The sequence below is a fragment of the Herpailurus yagouaroundi genome, unplaced genomic scaffold (genome assembly GCF_014898765.1).
Source record: "Herpailurus yagouaroundi ecotype Mexico unplaced genomic scaffold, PumYag 90368, whole genome shotgun sequence".
NCBI lineage: Eukaryota > Metazoa > Chordata > Mammalia > Carnivora > Felidae > Herpailurus > Herpailurus yagouaroundi.
Genome location: NW_024421304.1, coordinates 1 through 13,905, shown reverse-complemented (window position 1 = coordinate 13,905; position 13,905 = coordinate 1). Strand labels below are relative to the sequence as shown.

General features: G+C 49.3%; 2 protein-coding genes across 2 annotated transcripts; both read left to right on the top strand.

The window, feature by feature from the left end:
* Nucleotides 1–6: 6 nt before the first annotated feature.
* Nucleotides 7–4,970, top strand: LOC121026380 (cytochrome P450 4A24-like). The gene is made up of 6 exons (XM_040469243.1): nt 7–58; nt 144–334; nt 431–564; nt 1,855–1,919; nt 2,068–2,144; nt 4,475–4,970. Exons 2-6 carry the CDS (start codon nt 201–203, stop codon nt 4,641–4,643), a joined length of 579 nt encoding a protein of 192 aa, XP_040325177.1. The 5' UTR covers nt 7–58; nt 144–200; the 3' UTR covers nt 4,644–4,970.
* Nucleotides 4,971–6,900: 1,930 nt separating this feature from the next.
* LOC121026382 (cytochrome P450 4A11-like) lies at nt 6,901–13,902 on the top strand (the record flags this gene model as incomplete). Its single annotated transcript, XM_040469245.1, has 7 exons — nt 6,901–7,159; nt 9,724–9,865; nt 10,655–10,699; nt 11,453–11,580; nt 12,729–12,853; nt 13,210–13,364; nt 13,811–13,902. Coding segments are annotated over exons 1-7 (882 nt in total), but the record flags the coding sequence as incomplete, so codon positions are not given.
* Nucleotides 13,903–13,905: the final 3 nt, after the last annotated feature.

Here is a 13,905-nt window from a genome sequence, read left to right as displayed (position 1 = left end):
GGAGAAGGTCAGGAGCAAGAGGCACTTGGACTTCCTGGACATCCTCCTCTTTGCCAGAGTGAGTGTGAGCAGGGGAGGCATGAGGCTTTGCCCACAAGCTTGGAGGGAGGGGCAAACTCTGACATGTCACCATTTCCTCTCAGACGGAGGACGGCAGCAGATTGACTGACAAGGACATCCGCGCTGAAGTGGACACGTTCATGTTTGAGGGCCATGACACCACAGCCAGTGGCATCTCCTGGATCCTCTATGCCCTGGCCACACACCCTGAGCATCAGCAGAGGTGCCGGGAGGAGGTCCAGAGTCTCCTGGGGGATGGTACCCACATTACCTGGTGAGTGCTCACGAGATGGGATTGCCCAGCCCACTCAACTGGAGAATTTCCTGCTTGGCAGAGTCTTGCCTGTCCTTCAGGGTAGCTTCGTTTCAGGGACCACCTAGACAAGATGCCCTACACCACCATGTGCATCAAGGAAGCACTGCGACTCTACCCACCAGTTCCAGGCATTGGCAGAGAGCTCAACAAGCCCATCACTTTCCCTGATGGACGTTCCTTACCCAAAGGTATGAAGGTCACCACACTCACACAGCAACACTCTGCAGGAACACATGGGACGTCAGTGGTCCACATGTCATGTGGCATTTCTCAATCACTCTGGTCATCTTTCATCCATAAATGGACACTTACTCTCTGGTTTGGATGAGGAGAGAAAATGCCTGACACAGAGCCAGAGCACTGCCAAAGTGTCATAAAGGTTACTTCCCCTTCCTATCTATGGAGAATATATTCTATTTCGGTTCATTCTCCCAAATAACCTGTAAGGTGCATCTCAATTCTAAGATCTCAAAAGAACAGAATCCTAAGTTTCCAAACTTATCCAACAAAAACATTCTATTACCATGAGATCCCATTGTTTTGTGACGCTACAGCATTCCCACTGAAGGCACTGACATTCTCTGATTTAAAACTGCATACTCCAGTTCCTGACTCCAAGTCTAAACTCATGGACCAATTCTGTCTTCACTGTCGTATCTATTTGAATATCCTGAAGATCTGACATAACATTTGGATAACCCCTTTGTGACAAATGCAAACAGCTATATACATATCAGTTAAAATAAAAACGACTCAATACATTGCATCTTCTCTAAAAGGAGCTGTTGACTTCAGCAAGGGGCTTCAAAATTAGCATAAACTTCTAATATCCAGAGATTTGATGGCTGGAGAGAAAATCCCTCTGGGCCAGACAGAGCTGTTTTTCATTCCCTGTGGGGTCGAGTCATTGAAGCAGATCAGGGAATCCACTGTCATTATTTTGACAGTCCAGTCAGTGGGGGGCCCTCAGATTGGTGGCAGAGAGTACCTGATGACCAGATCTGAGAATCCAGCCATGGTTGGAGGCCACCGTTGGCTCACCTCTGATCTGAACTCCAGGCCTGCCACATCCTAGCTGTGTGGATATAGGCAAGGAGCTTAGCCTCTCTGAGGCTCTAGGTGCCTGATATGGACAATGGGGACATGAGTGCCTTCACTGGAGGGTTGTTGTGAGGATTGAATGAGTTCATGCATATTACCCAAGGGCCTATGGATGCTACTTGATAAATGTGAGTTTTCTGTCACTTGAGTTGTTCCAAAAAGTAAGCCTCCTGTTCTTTCCTACTTCTCAGCCCAGGCATGGTTCTCTAGTAATGAGTGTACAGGTGCTTTCCTTGTCCACCCCATCTCTCTTGCAACACAGTCATTCCACTCACAATGATGAGCAGTGGCTTTCACTGTGGCTTCCAGGCTGTTTGTGCATGCACATGACTCCTCGTGGCGTGGATATGATCCGTCTTCTCTCTTCTCTCCCACAGGATTCCAGGTGTTCCTCTCCATTTATGCCCTTCACCACAACCCGAATGTGTGGCCAAACCCAGAGGTATGATGGCTTGGGAGGAGGGGATGGGATGAGATCTCCAGACCAACCCATTCTCCTGTCCTACCTCTGGGTAGTCTGTCTGGTGGTTGGTTAAATTGGACGGAGGGGCTTGATTATACCTGTCCTGGCCCTGGTGCTCCCTCTGCAGGTGTTTGACCCTTCACGGTTTGCACCGGGTTCTGCCCGACACAGCCATGCTTTCTTGCCCTTCTCAGGAGGAGCAAGGTGAGTTATTTGTAACAGGATGGGAGTGGGTGACTGCTTGCTGGGTACATATCCAATACTTGTGACTTCCTATTGTATACGGGTGTCTGTAGATATGCCTTTGCTTGTCTCTGTGCTGGGAAAGAGGTATGTGCCTTTCTGTACAAAAGAAAGCTGGGAAGCATGGCACGACCTGGAGACATTGACCCATTTCTCTTCCCCAATCTCCAGCCACACTTCAGTGTTGGTGGCTGCTCCAAAATTCAGTGCATTCTAGTATTTGATTCACTGTATGAGTATGACTTTGCACAAGAGATTTTCTCACATGTTAATTTTCAAGTATTATCGATTTCAAAATCTGGACGGAATCTGATAGATTCTTTCATACACATTCTCAAACCAGCCATTCTTTCCCCGAACTGCACCACTGAATTCTTTGCATGTGTTTCCATTCTCAGCTGCCTTGCATATCTCAAACATTTATGTCATACATGAGGATGGTTACTGTGGCCTCTTAAGGGATTAATGAAGTATTCAACTAATTTGTGTCACTATTATGTTTGCATCTATCCAAAAGAATTTTTGAGTCCATGGTAATGGTCACATGTACTTGACATTTTTCCCAGTTGTCAAATCAGTCCATATGATCTGGGCTCTATACACATTAATATTATACTTAGAGTCCAATTGCATAAGTGGGCAAATAGATGCAAGAAAGACATTAAACTGTTTTTGAGAGAAAAGCCACTGTTTTATACATGACACATGGTATTTGAAAGTTTCCTGGAGTATAAAACATAAAGCAGACTTGAAGTGACTGTGGAGCTGGATGACTATTCTCCAGAGTGGCTGCTGTGAAATCCTCCAGTGCTGCTGAAATGGTCCTCTAATTAGTAAATTCCTTAAATCTTGTAAGTAGTTACTAAAAACGAGTTCTTTTCTTCAAACACTAAATCCACTTTCACAGAATAGGCTTTAAGCAAACTATTCTTCCAGATACTGGCTGTAGGATTTGAGCCTTAGACACTGGTGCGTGTCGTGTGGCTGCCAGTGAGGACAGGAGAGGGCCAGAGAGATCCATTTCTAGCTCAGACCTAATGGCTACCATATTTCATTCCATTCAGGTTTTTTTTTTTTTAGTTCAATAAACTTCATGCAATTCTAAGACTACTCTTTAAGCCTGTCTCTGTGTGCTACGTCTTATGTTAGGAGGTGGAACGCAGAAGAAAATACTGCCCTTGCCGCCAAGAGTTCACAGCCATAAATGCTCCCACTCAAAGAGACATCATCATTCATTCATTCATTCACTCCATAATTTACTAATTGAACACACTGTAGGACATTCCACGTTCCTGACACTGTCCTGTTCTGGAAAGTGATGTGTCCCTGAGTAAAAAATACTAGTGTGACTTCAGGATCCGGGCATGAAGAGGTACAGCCAGTAGAGAGGGTGAGCGTGGGCTGTCATTAGCCTTGAGCACGAGGCAAGCAGAGGTGGAGGGAGCGTATTCTCAGGGATCACATCAGCAGGAGCTCAGTGGGGAGGCAGAGCTGGACAGGTGATAGGTGAGTGAGGGAACAAGCCAAAGAGGGCTTTAATGCCAGCTGAGGCATGTGGACATGCCCCTAGCTGTGATGGAGGGCCTGGGAGAGTCTGAGCTGGGCGGGGCTTCAGGGGAGGAAGGGGAGGCAGGAGACAGAGAAGCCTGGGTGAGGAGATTGAGGGATGGCCAACAGGGACATTTCTGCAGTAGACTTGGAATCTACAGAAACTGGTTGACAGAAGGGTTGAGGGGAGCACAGGAGTCTGGACCCAAACTGGGAAGGAGATGGTGTAGCAGATTGAGCATCGTTACGGCCTTGCCCATTTGGATGTCTCTCTGATTCCATTCTGTTTTCCTTACACAATTCCACCTTGTCCTTTCTCTGAGGATCTGGGTCCCTTTGTCCCCCCATATGGTTAGGGCCTAAAGTGGCCCAGCTGGCCCCTATAGTACCCTGTACTGTCTTCTCATTTTTGAAATCAGTAATGGCTTATAGAGACAGCAAACACTCTGATGATTAACTGTTGTAGTGATCACTTGACTTGGCTGTGTGCCTCTCGAGCTGACCCTCTTATAAGAGGACTTCAGGCCTGCCGACAGCAGAGGTAGAAGGAACTAGCCCTGGAAGATTGTAGGCTTTGTCAAAGGTCAGGGGCAGAGTGTGAAGCAAGGCTTGGGTCGAAATGTGTGTGGGTGTCCGGGAAGGAAAGGGATCGGGGCCGGACCCATGCAGGAAGGCCCTGCATGTGCTGTTCCCAGCAAGGGGATTGAGGCCACTTCTCATTTCCTTTTCCCTCCCTGACCCAGGAACTGCATCGGGAAGCAGTTTGCCATGAGCGAGATGAAGGTGGCGGTGGCCCTGACCCTGCTCCGCTTTGAGCTGGCGCCAGATCCTTCCAGGGTCCCTGTTCCCTGGCCAAGAATTGTGTTGAGGTCCAAGAATGGGATCCACCTGCATCTCAGGAAGCTCCTCTAAAATCTGTGCAGACAAGCATGAGCCCGAGAACCTCCTGCCTGCCATCCTGTCTTCCTGTCTGTGTCTCCCGTCCCCTGTCTTCTGCCTCCCTCACAACCTCCATGATCTCCCCCTCTTTCCCATCAGACTGTCTGCCCTTCTCGGTCTCACCCTTTTCCAAGACTCCTACTAGTTTTCTGTTACCCTCCTCCTACTTGGCTGTAGCCCTGACTGGGCGTGTAACTCTCGATTACGCACCTGTCCTCTAGCCTGTCTGGCCTCTCTTGTCGTTATTCTTCCTGTGCGCTGGTCTGTCCTGTACTGTTTTGTCTTGCTGGTTTCCCAAATGACACAAACTTAGTCCCTTAAGGGACTGGGGCCAGACTGCCTGGCTTTGAACACTGGCTGTCCCTCTTACCAGTATATTGACCCTGGAAAGGCAACTAAGCTCTGGGTGCCTTGGTGTTCTCATTCAGATTTTGAGATTTATTTGAAAAAATCTGTTTCGGGTTGGAGCACCTGGGTTGCTCAGTTGGTTAAGCATCCGACTTCGGCTCAGGTCATGATCTCATGGTTCATGAGTTGGAAGTCCACATTGGGCTCTTTACTGTCAGAGCAGATCACACTTCCAATTCTGTCTCCCACTCTCTCTGCCTTTCTCCCAATTGGCTTTCTCTCTCTCTCTCTCTCTCAAAAATAAATACACATTTAAAAAAATCTGTGTTAGAATGGTTGTGGATAAAATATATAATATTTTTTGCTCAGTGCCTAGAACATAGTAAGCAGTCAGTAAATGTTAGCTGTTTACAAGTATATGCGCCCAACTATATAGAGGAAATCGAGGATTCAGGGAGGAAAAGACAGACTGACACACAGCATTCCACTCCAAGTACCCACTTCCAACCTCCCTCCACAGGTTGTCCAGGTGTGCTAGGTACAAAACTGGTGCTGGGCCAAGTAAGGGAAGGAGTAGGGTCCAAATTCAGTGGGCCGGGATCAGAGAGAGATGGGAAGTAAACAGAGAACTGGGGCAAGGTTGAGAGGAATGAGTAAAGTGGTTACGTACCCCTGGGTTTGGACAGAAGCCCCGATTTAGGGGGAGAGGAATTCCAGTGCTGTGGGTTGTGTAATGAATCTCCTAGCATGAAGTTGGGCAAAAGAGAAGGACTTTGGGGTTACAGTGAGATGGGTGAGGAACAGGGCAGAAGGAAAAGGGGACCCATGGAAGGTGCCTTCTAAAGAAATCCTCATGAAGATATTTTGTTTGTATTTTTCCGAATTTTGGGCCTAAAATTGACTTTGGAGAAGAGAAGCAGGAACAAGTAAGAGATTAAATTGTCCTCATCAGAAATGCTTTCTTGCATAGGCTCTCCATGAGCCCTTAGCGCCCATCCTCTTCTCTAGCACTCCACCTGGTGAACTCCTATTCACCCTTGAAGGTCCCATCCTCCTGTTTTGTTTTCTCTTTCCCTGGTAGGGCCTGGCCCACACTTCACTCTTTCAGTACAGGCTTTATTGTGTTTTCCTGTAAGGTTAGTTCTCTGCCTTTGCCTAGCAGATAGTGAGCTCAAGAACATTGGCTGAGTGCATGAGTGACTGCATGAATATGCATTCCTGGGAGGAACTTGGGAAAGGGATGATTACCCAACCTTACAGAAAGAGAAACTGAGGTTCCGGAAGTCAATGTCATTGGCTTCCTAAGTCATGAGTGTGCCCTGGGGCTGGAGATCTGAGTCTCTGGCAGGTGCTCTGTCTGCTGGCCCATTCGGCCCCAGGCAAAACTAGTGAGTGGATAGTGACAAGCATGGGGAACATTGCTGAGGCAGCTGAGGCAGGTGGTCGGGAGAACCCCTGATTCTAACCCCAGCTGGCACTCTCAGTGGCAGTTCTCCTGTGGCCACATCACACAAGCTCCCTGTAAGACTTTTGCTTTCTGAAAAGGGATAATATTCCCAGCAAGCACATGTTCTCAACTTTATAACTGAACCGTGGTCTTCTATCAGTTTGTTTGCAGGGCTCTTGTCTGTTTGCAGCCAGCCATGTTGTGGCACTAAGTACAGCTGGCACTTAGCAGGTGCTCCTGAAATATTGAATGAATAATAGGGAGAAGGCCAAGTGGGAGTTTGCTGAGTGCTGTCTGCAGAGAAAGCTTTCTTGCCACTGGTTCCCAAGAGGGATCCTCACAGTTAATGAACACTGGAGGCCCAGTCTAACCTCTGCCCCCTCCATTTACCCTCCCTCCAGGTGGGCAGGGCAATCCTACTTGGACTGACAAGGCTGGGGTGCTCAGGGGAGGTCAGCCACAGTCAGGGACAGTCAGAGGATTCAGCTGTCCCTGCACCATGAGTGTCTCTGTACTGAGCCTCACCAGACCCTTGGGCAGTGTCTCCGGACTCCTGCAAGTGGCCTCTCTGCTAGGCCTGGCTCTGCTGTTGCTCAAGGCAGCACAGCTCTACCTGCACAGGCAGTGGCTGCTCAAAGCAGTCCAGCACTTCCCGTCCCCTCCTTCCCACTGGCTCTTCGGGGACATCCAGGAGGTAGGAAGCGGCTGGACGGGGGTTGGGAGGACAGAGCAGGCCTGGATTCTCAGAGCATCCGCTTGGTCAGCAGATATATCCCACACAGGCTTCTTGGGTGACAGCACGTGGGTCTAGCTTACCTCTCAGACCTCAGTGCCCCAAGCCAGCCCTGGAGCTCAGCCCCTCCAAGGAAGCCTGTGCTAGTGCCCTCAGGCCAGTCTGACCCTCTTTCCTTAGGCAGATCCGCAGGCTGTTTTGTAGCTTAGCCCTTTGAGGACAATGGCTGCTCCTTCCTGAGTCTTCCCCTTCAGGCTGAGCAACCCTGCCTCTTCTCTCACAACAGGCTTCCTGATGCTTCCCTGCCCAGCCACTCAACCCCAGCCTCTCAGCTTGGCCCTGAGATGCCTGGGACTCAGACCATAGACAGGAATCTCAGAAGGTGCAGATTACAGGAAAACAGGGTCAACCGCTGGACCGGGGATCACGTCAGGTGTAGGGAACAACCAGGTTGGGTGCCTGAGACTGTGGATGTTCCAGACTGGTGGTGTCAGTGCTACAACCCTGAAAAGTCACTGGCACACAGGAGAAGGTTCCCAGGATGGGGCAGGTAAAGAGCATTCACACTGAGCTCCACCATTAACAGAATCTGTTTCCACATCAGCTCTCATTCCCCAAACCCGGCACCATGTAATCCATGGGCTGAGGATGTCACCTCCTTCCAGTACCCTGGTGGCCAGCGCAGAGCTGACCCCAAGGGATGCTTGACTCAGGTTGTGCAGTGACAGAGGAAGGAGCAGCTTGGGGTGACTGGGTGGGAGACAGCACCTACCCAGCCAGTTCTGTCAGCACTGGTCCCCGAGGGAGGGTTACAGGAAGGGGGGCACTTGGAGAGGGGCTCACTAGTGGGGTGTGGATTGAACAAGCCTAGGAGGTGGGGTGTTGCAGAGAGCGGAGACCGGTCTCTTCTCAGAGAAAGAGGCAGAGCGATTTCAACCGAGTGGCTCCAGAGATGGAAACTTCATGTCAGCCACAGGGAGACAGCCAGAGCCCAGTTCCTTCCTGCACATTGTTGCACTAATGACTTCCAGATTATTTGTCCAGTTGGAGAAATTGGGACCTTTTGTTAGATGCAGTTGTCACCTTCCCGAGCTGGGATTTGACATAAGGAACTAAAAAACTTCCTCCAGTGACTTTCCCATTAACTGACTGTATGTAGACTCTGTAAGCAGACAGGTTCTGCTACATAACGAATATTACTCCCGGTGCCCAATCATCTCTCATCGGCTGCTGACCTATCAGACATTGTAGCCAAATATTTCTTGTTTTTATAATTCTATCTGAAACCTTCCTTTATTCAATTCCTCTGGAATTGGCTAAGTCAGGAGTTAGAATGCCACCTGAGGTGAGTTAAAGCTAACCTTCAGGCAAGGTGACAAGTCACAATGGGGACAGGGAAGCATGTGGTCTCTGAGCCAAGCTCCGTAGATTTTATCCTAGCTCTGCCACATACTCTATGCCTCTGTTTCCTCCTCTGTAAAGTGGGGATGATGCTGCTGATGATTAAGTCTCAAGCAAGTCATTCTAATCTGCATAATTGATAAAAATTGAAAATAATGTAATGCCTACGAAGGACAAGCAAGCTGTGGGTCCACAAACTCGCTGCACTACCTAGGGGTGAAATCCACCAGGAACTATGAAAGGGGAACTGCAGGGTGGGAAAGAGGTGAGTCAACAGCCCCATCTTTCCTCCCGTCTCAGCATAACTGCTAGTAGCAGAGCTCACAACACCTGACCATTGTCTGTGCTGCCCCTTTAGTTTCTGTCCTCCTTCTGTCCTTGTGCCTCCTTTGGGGGATATTTTTTGTGGCTGCAGCTTTAGTGGAACATAGCCTGCATTGAGTGGTCGCAGGCTGAAGGCCAGTGGACATTGGGTATTTACCGACAGAGTAACTGCCACTGCCACCTTGGGCAATGTCTCTTCTACAAGATTGTCACCTGGCCCTGGCCAGACCTGCTCAGGGACAGATCGCAGCCCCACGTGTTTGTCCAGACAGCTGACAGATCAGTGGCCCTCAGAATGGCCCAGAGAGGGGAATAGCCGGGCTATTTGGCTCCTTGGGTCCCCTGGAGGAGGAGAGCATGTGATCAGAATAGAGGCATTACACTGGGCTGAAACAGGACCCAAGGCCCCTGCTGTGCAGGTTGAGGGCATCGTGGTGGACAAAGTAACATAGCTTTGTGGTAAGAGGTTCCCACTGGATGGTCACTGCACTGGATCTAAGGAGAAGGGTAACCCATGATGGCCATGACCTGGGAGCACAGAGCAGGCCCCTTAAGTAATTGAAGGACACTTCAGACTCTAAGGCCTGATTCTCTTCCCTGACTCCACTCCCACACTAGAACATAAGTTCACTGAATGTGGAATCTAGATCAGAACCTGTCTCATCAGAAACAGTTCCAAATTCTTAAGCACTGTGGATAGCTAGAACTATCACCCTGTGGCCATCCTACCTTCCACCACCACTCTAAGCAGTGCACCTGACGAGGAAGGTTTTATTGACTTGTCTTTCCCTCGGTTACAGTTCCAAGATGGCCAAGAGCTACAAAACCTTCAGAAAAGGGCAGAGAAATACCCGTGCGCCAGTCCTCGCTGGCTGTGGGGAAGCAAAGTTACCCTTGAAGTCTATGACCCGGACTACATGAAGGTGATCCTGGGGCGATCAGGTGAGAACTATCCCACATGTCTTCTGCTATGGCTTTTCCCTCTTGGGTGCATTCTTTGGGGACTATGAAATTCTGGAAGAGAGTTATGGCTCAGCCTTCAGTACCCTCCAGCAACCATCCTTCTAGTGCACAAGCCAGCATAAGGCCAAATATAGATACTTAGATGGAATGCTTAAACAGCTGTGAGGGATTACATTTTTCATTTTCTTTCTTTCTTTCTTTCTTCTTTCTTTTCTTTTCTTTTTTCTGTCTCCCTTATTTCTGTTCTTGCCTTCCTTCCCTTCCTTCCCTCCACCTTTCTTTCTTTTCTTTTCTCTTTTCTTTTCCTTCCTTCCTTTTCTTCCTTCCTTCCTTCCTTCCTTCCTTCCTTCCTTCCTTCCTTCCTTCACCAAACTTATATGATCCCAGATCTTGAAGACAATTTGCTATCCCTGATGGCTGGGATTTGGAACCCTATCTGTTGCCCATGCTATGTCATGGAAATCCTGGGTCATCCTTAAAAAATACACACCAGCTACTGTCTTTTCAGTGGCACTGAGGACAGCAATTATATTTCTTGCTGATTCAAAATCCTCGTTGGGGCTATGCTATAGACACCGAGTCTGTCATCATGAGCCTACAGTGACTATCAGGAAAGAAACAAGATTCATGGTTGGGAGGCAAGTGGGAAGTGGATGGAAACAAACTGCCAGCTTACAGTCCTCAGGAAGGGATGGAGGCCAATGGCCTGGACCACAGCTGCCTCCTCAGTTCCCTCCAGTTCCCTGTAATGCCCCTTGTACTTTTCAGACCCAAAGCGTCGTGACTCCTCCAGATTCCTGGCTCCCTGGATAGGTAAGTATATGGAATCAGGACCACAGTCCACCTTCTGGTTAGGCTTGCCAAAAACTATCCATTCGGCCCAGATTAAACAAGAGGTGACCAGAACCACAGTCACACCCTCATCGCTGAATGGAGCTCCATCCTCTCCATTCTCTTCTTTTTATCTTTCTTTTTTAAGGGCTTTTTATTTAATATATTTTTTAATTTAAATCTATGTTTGTTAGCATATAGTGCAACAATGATTTCAGGTAGAATCCTTAATGCCCCTTACCATTTAGCCCATCCCTCCTCCCACAACCCCTCCAGTAACCCTCTGTTTGTTCTCCATATTTAAGAGTCTCTTAGGCTTTTGTCCCCCTCCCTGTTTTTATATTATTTTTGCTTCCCTTCCCTTATGTTCATCTGTTTCGTATCTTAAACTCCTCATATGTCCATTCTCTCCTTTGATGAAACACTTCCTAATGGTGGGGAGAGCCCTCCTGCAGCTCAGCCTCTTCCACAACACTTCACAGTCCTCGGAAATGATGTCAACCTCACTTTTCACCAAAGTCCTTCTAAGACTCGCACCCCACTCAGTTTCCATCTTGATCTCTCAGCTGTCATGACCACTTGCTGTGAACCAGCTCTTGGAAATTTACTTTCCCGACATGCACTGGCCTTCCCTGCCTCACCCAGGATGCCCTTCATCTCACACTCTGGGTTCCTGCCAAATACCCTGGACAACTCTTGGGAGATCCCTTCCAACACAGCCCCATTGTGGCCCAGGGTACGGTTTGCTCCTGTTGAATGGGCAGAGGTGGTTCCAGCACCGGCGGATGCTGACCCCAGCCTTCCACTATGACATCCTGAAGCCCTACATGCGGCTCATGGCCGACTCTGTCCATGTGATGCTGGTAAGTCCGTCCTACGCTCACCTGCACACTCACACCCACAGCATAGTTCACAGAGCCCACTCTCAGGCAGATGTGTCCTGGAGACATCAATCAGGCACCGCCCTAAAAATCATGCACTTATACCTTACTATGAGACCGGGTACCCCAACGAGGGAGGGAAAAGAAAGTACCCAGGCTTGCCTCCACTCTGTGCTCATTGCCCACAGAAGAGACAGTCATGGTGGATCCAGGGTCCCTTCTCCTCCCACTTTATGTCTTCGGCTTGGATAGGAAGAGCAGTCAATCCCCGTGGACAACAGGACAAGTGGCCCTGGCTGGCCTGGGCAGTAGCAGCTTCATTTACAGGTGAACACCCCAGGATGTCACTGAGGTGGGCACTAGCCTTGGGGCAAAAGCTTCTGCATAGATTTTCACCACTTCATGAAGGGAAGTGGAGACCGGATCTCAAAACCCAGGGCTGGATCATGCCCTCGTATCACTTCTGAGCAGGACCCTGTCTCACTAACTGTGATGAGCTGACATTTGTTGAACAGTCCCTGATACCTTTACTTAGGAATCCTGGTACTGACCCATTACTTTTCTCTTGCCTTGACACTTGCTACCTAGTGGGACTGCACCTTTTTTTTCTCGTGTCTAGATCAATCACAGGAGAGAGAAGATTCACCCCTTGTCCCCTTGGAAACATTGTTTTCCGGTCTGCTATGGTTATTAGCACCATAAATTGCTCCTAACTTGTAGGAGATAGTGATTATTTATGTAACAAAAGTTTTTGAGAAAAAACTCATCACACGGCGAACACATATTTGCTGTATGTTCCCAAATTGTTAAAACACATCTGGGGTATCTGCGAGGCTCAGTCGGTTAAACGTCTGACTTCAGCTCAGGTCATGATCTCACAGTTTGTGAGATCAAGCCCCATGTCGGGCTTTGTGCTGACAGCTTGGAGCCTGGACCAGCTTCTGACTCTGTCTCCCTCTCTCTCTGCACCTCCACTGTTCACACTCTGTCTCTATCTGTCTCAATAATAAACATTAAAAAAATGTTAAAACACATCCCCTTTAGAAGGTGAGGACATCTCATCAGAATATTTACAGAGAGCGGATGGGCCTTCTGGAGGAGTAGAGGATTAGTGTGTCCCTCCAACACAGGACAAGTGGGAGGACCTCATCAGACAGAACTCATATCTGGAGATTTTTGAGCATGTCTCCTTGATGACCTTGGACACCATTATGAAGTGTGCCTTCAGCTACCAGGGCAGCCAGCAAGCAGACAGGTCAGTGAAATCCTCAGTTTCTGGGTCCTATCTCCTATCATGCTGAGAGGTAAGTAGAGCAGTTGGGGTGTTTCCCAGCACAGACAGCCACATTCTGCAGAGCGTCCCAGACCACAGTCAAATTCAGCCCACAGCACACCTTCATTAGGCACAGATCCCAGGTCCCTGCCATATGGAAAAGCCTGGCTGCAATGTCCCTCACAAAGGGCTGAGGGTCTTGAGGGTATTAAGACAGAAAGTGCGAATGCCTCAAGTTGCCTGACCCACTGACTGAGGAACCCTCACTCACAGCCCCAAATCCACTTCAGGGCAGAAGTCTCCTTCCATCAAGGCCCTTCTGCATCCTCCCGATTTAGGATCTCCCAGTCCTACATCCAGGCCATTGAAGACCTGAGCAACCTGTTTTTTTCCCGAGTGAGGAATGCTTTCCACCAGAATGACATCATCTACAAGCTGACCCCTGAAGGCCGCTGGAACCACCGGGCCTGCCAGCTAGCCCATCAACACACAGGTTGGACTCTGACCCCTGGGTGGCTCCCTCCTTCACTGGACGCATCTCAAAGGGACAGGCACTGAACACTCAAGCAGAGCCCTATCCCCCCTTGAGCCACTTCAGGGGCTGGGACACACCTACCCTGGGTACCCCCCTGGTGCAGGTGTTAGGATGCCAGTGCTGTGCAGGAGCTGACACATGTCAGCACATGGGTGAAGGTTGGGTGAGACCCCCTGCCAGCAGCATTCAAGCAGAGTCTCTACAGGCTGTGCTGTTGAGAGGCGACCCAACTCACAAGCACATGGTGCCACAGCTCTCACCCTGACATGCACACCCATTACCACTTTCCTCCTGATCCAGCTGGAACCCAGGCTGGGATACAAGCAGCAAGTGGGCCAAGGGAGGTGGCTGTGTCTGGGAACTTAGAGCTCTCAGCTCTGCCTGGGAACACTGTTCTGGGACAGACGGAGTGATCAAGCTGAAGAAGGCTCAGCTGCAGGAGGAGGGAGAGCTGGAGAAGGTCAGGAGCAAGAGGCACTTGGACTTCCTGGACATCCTC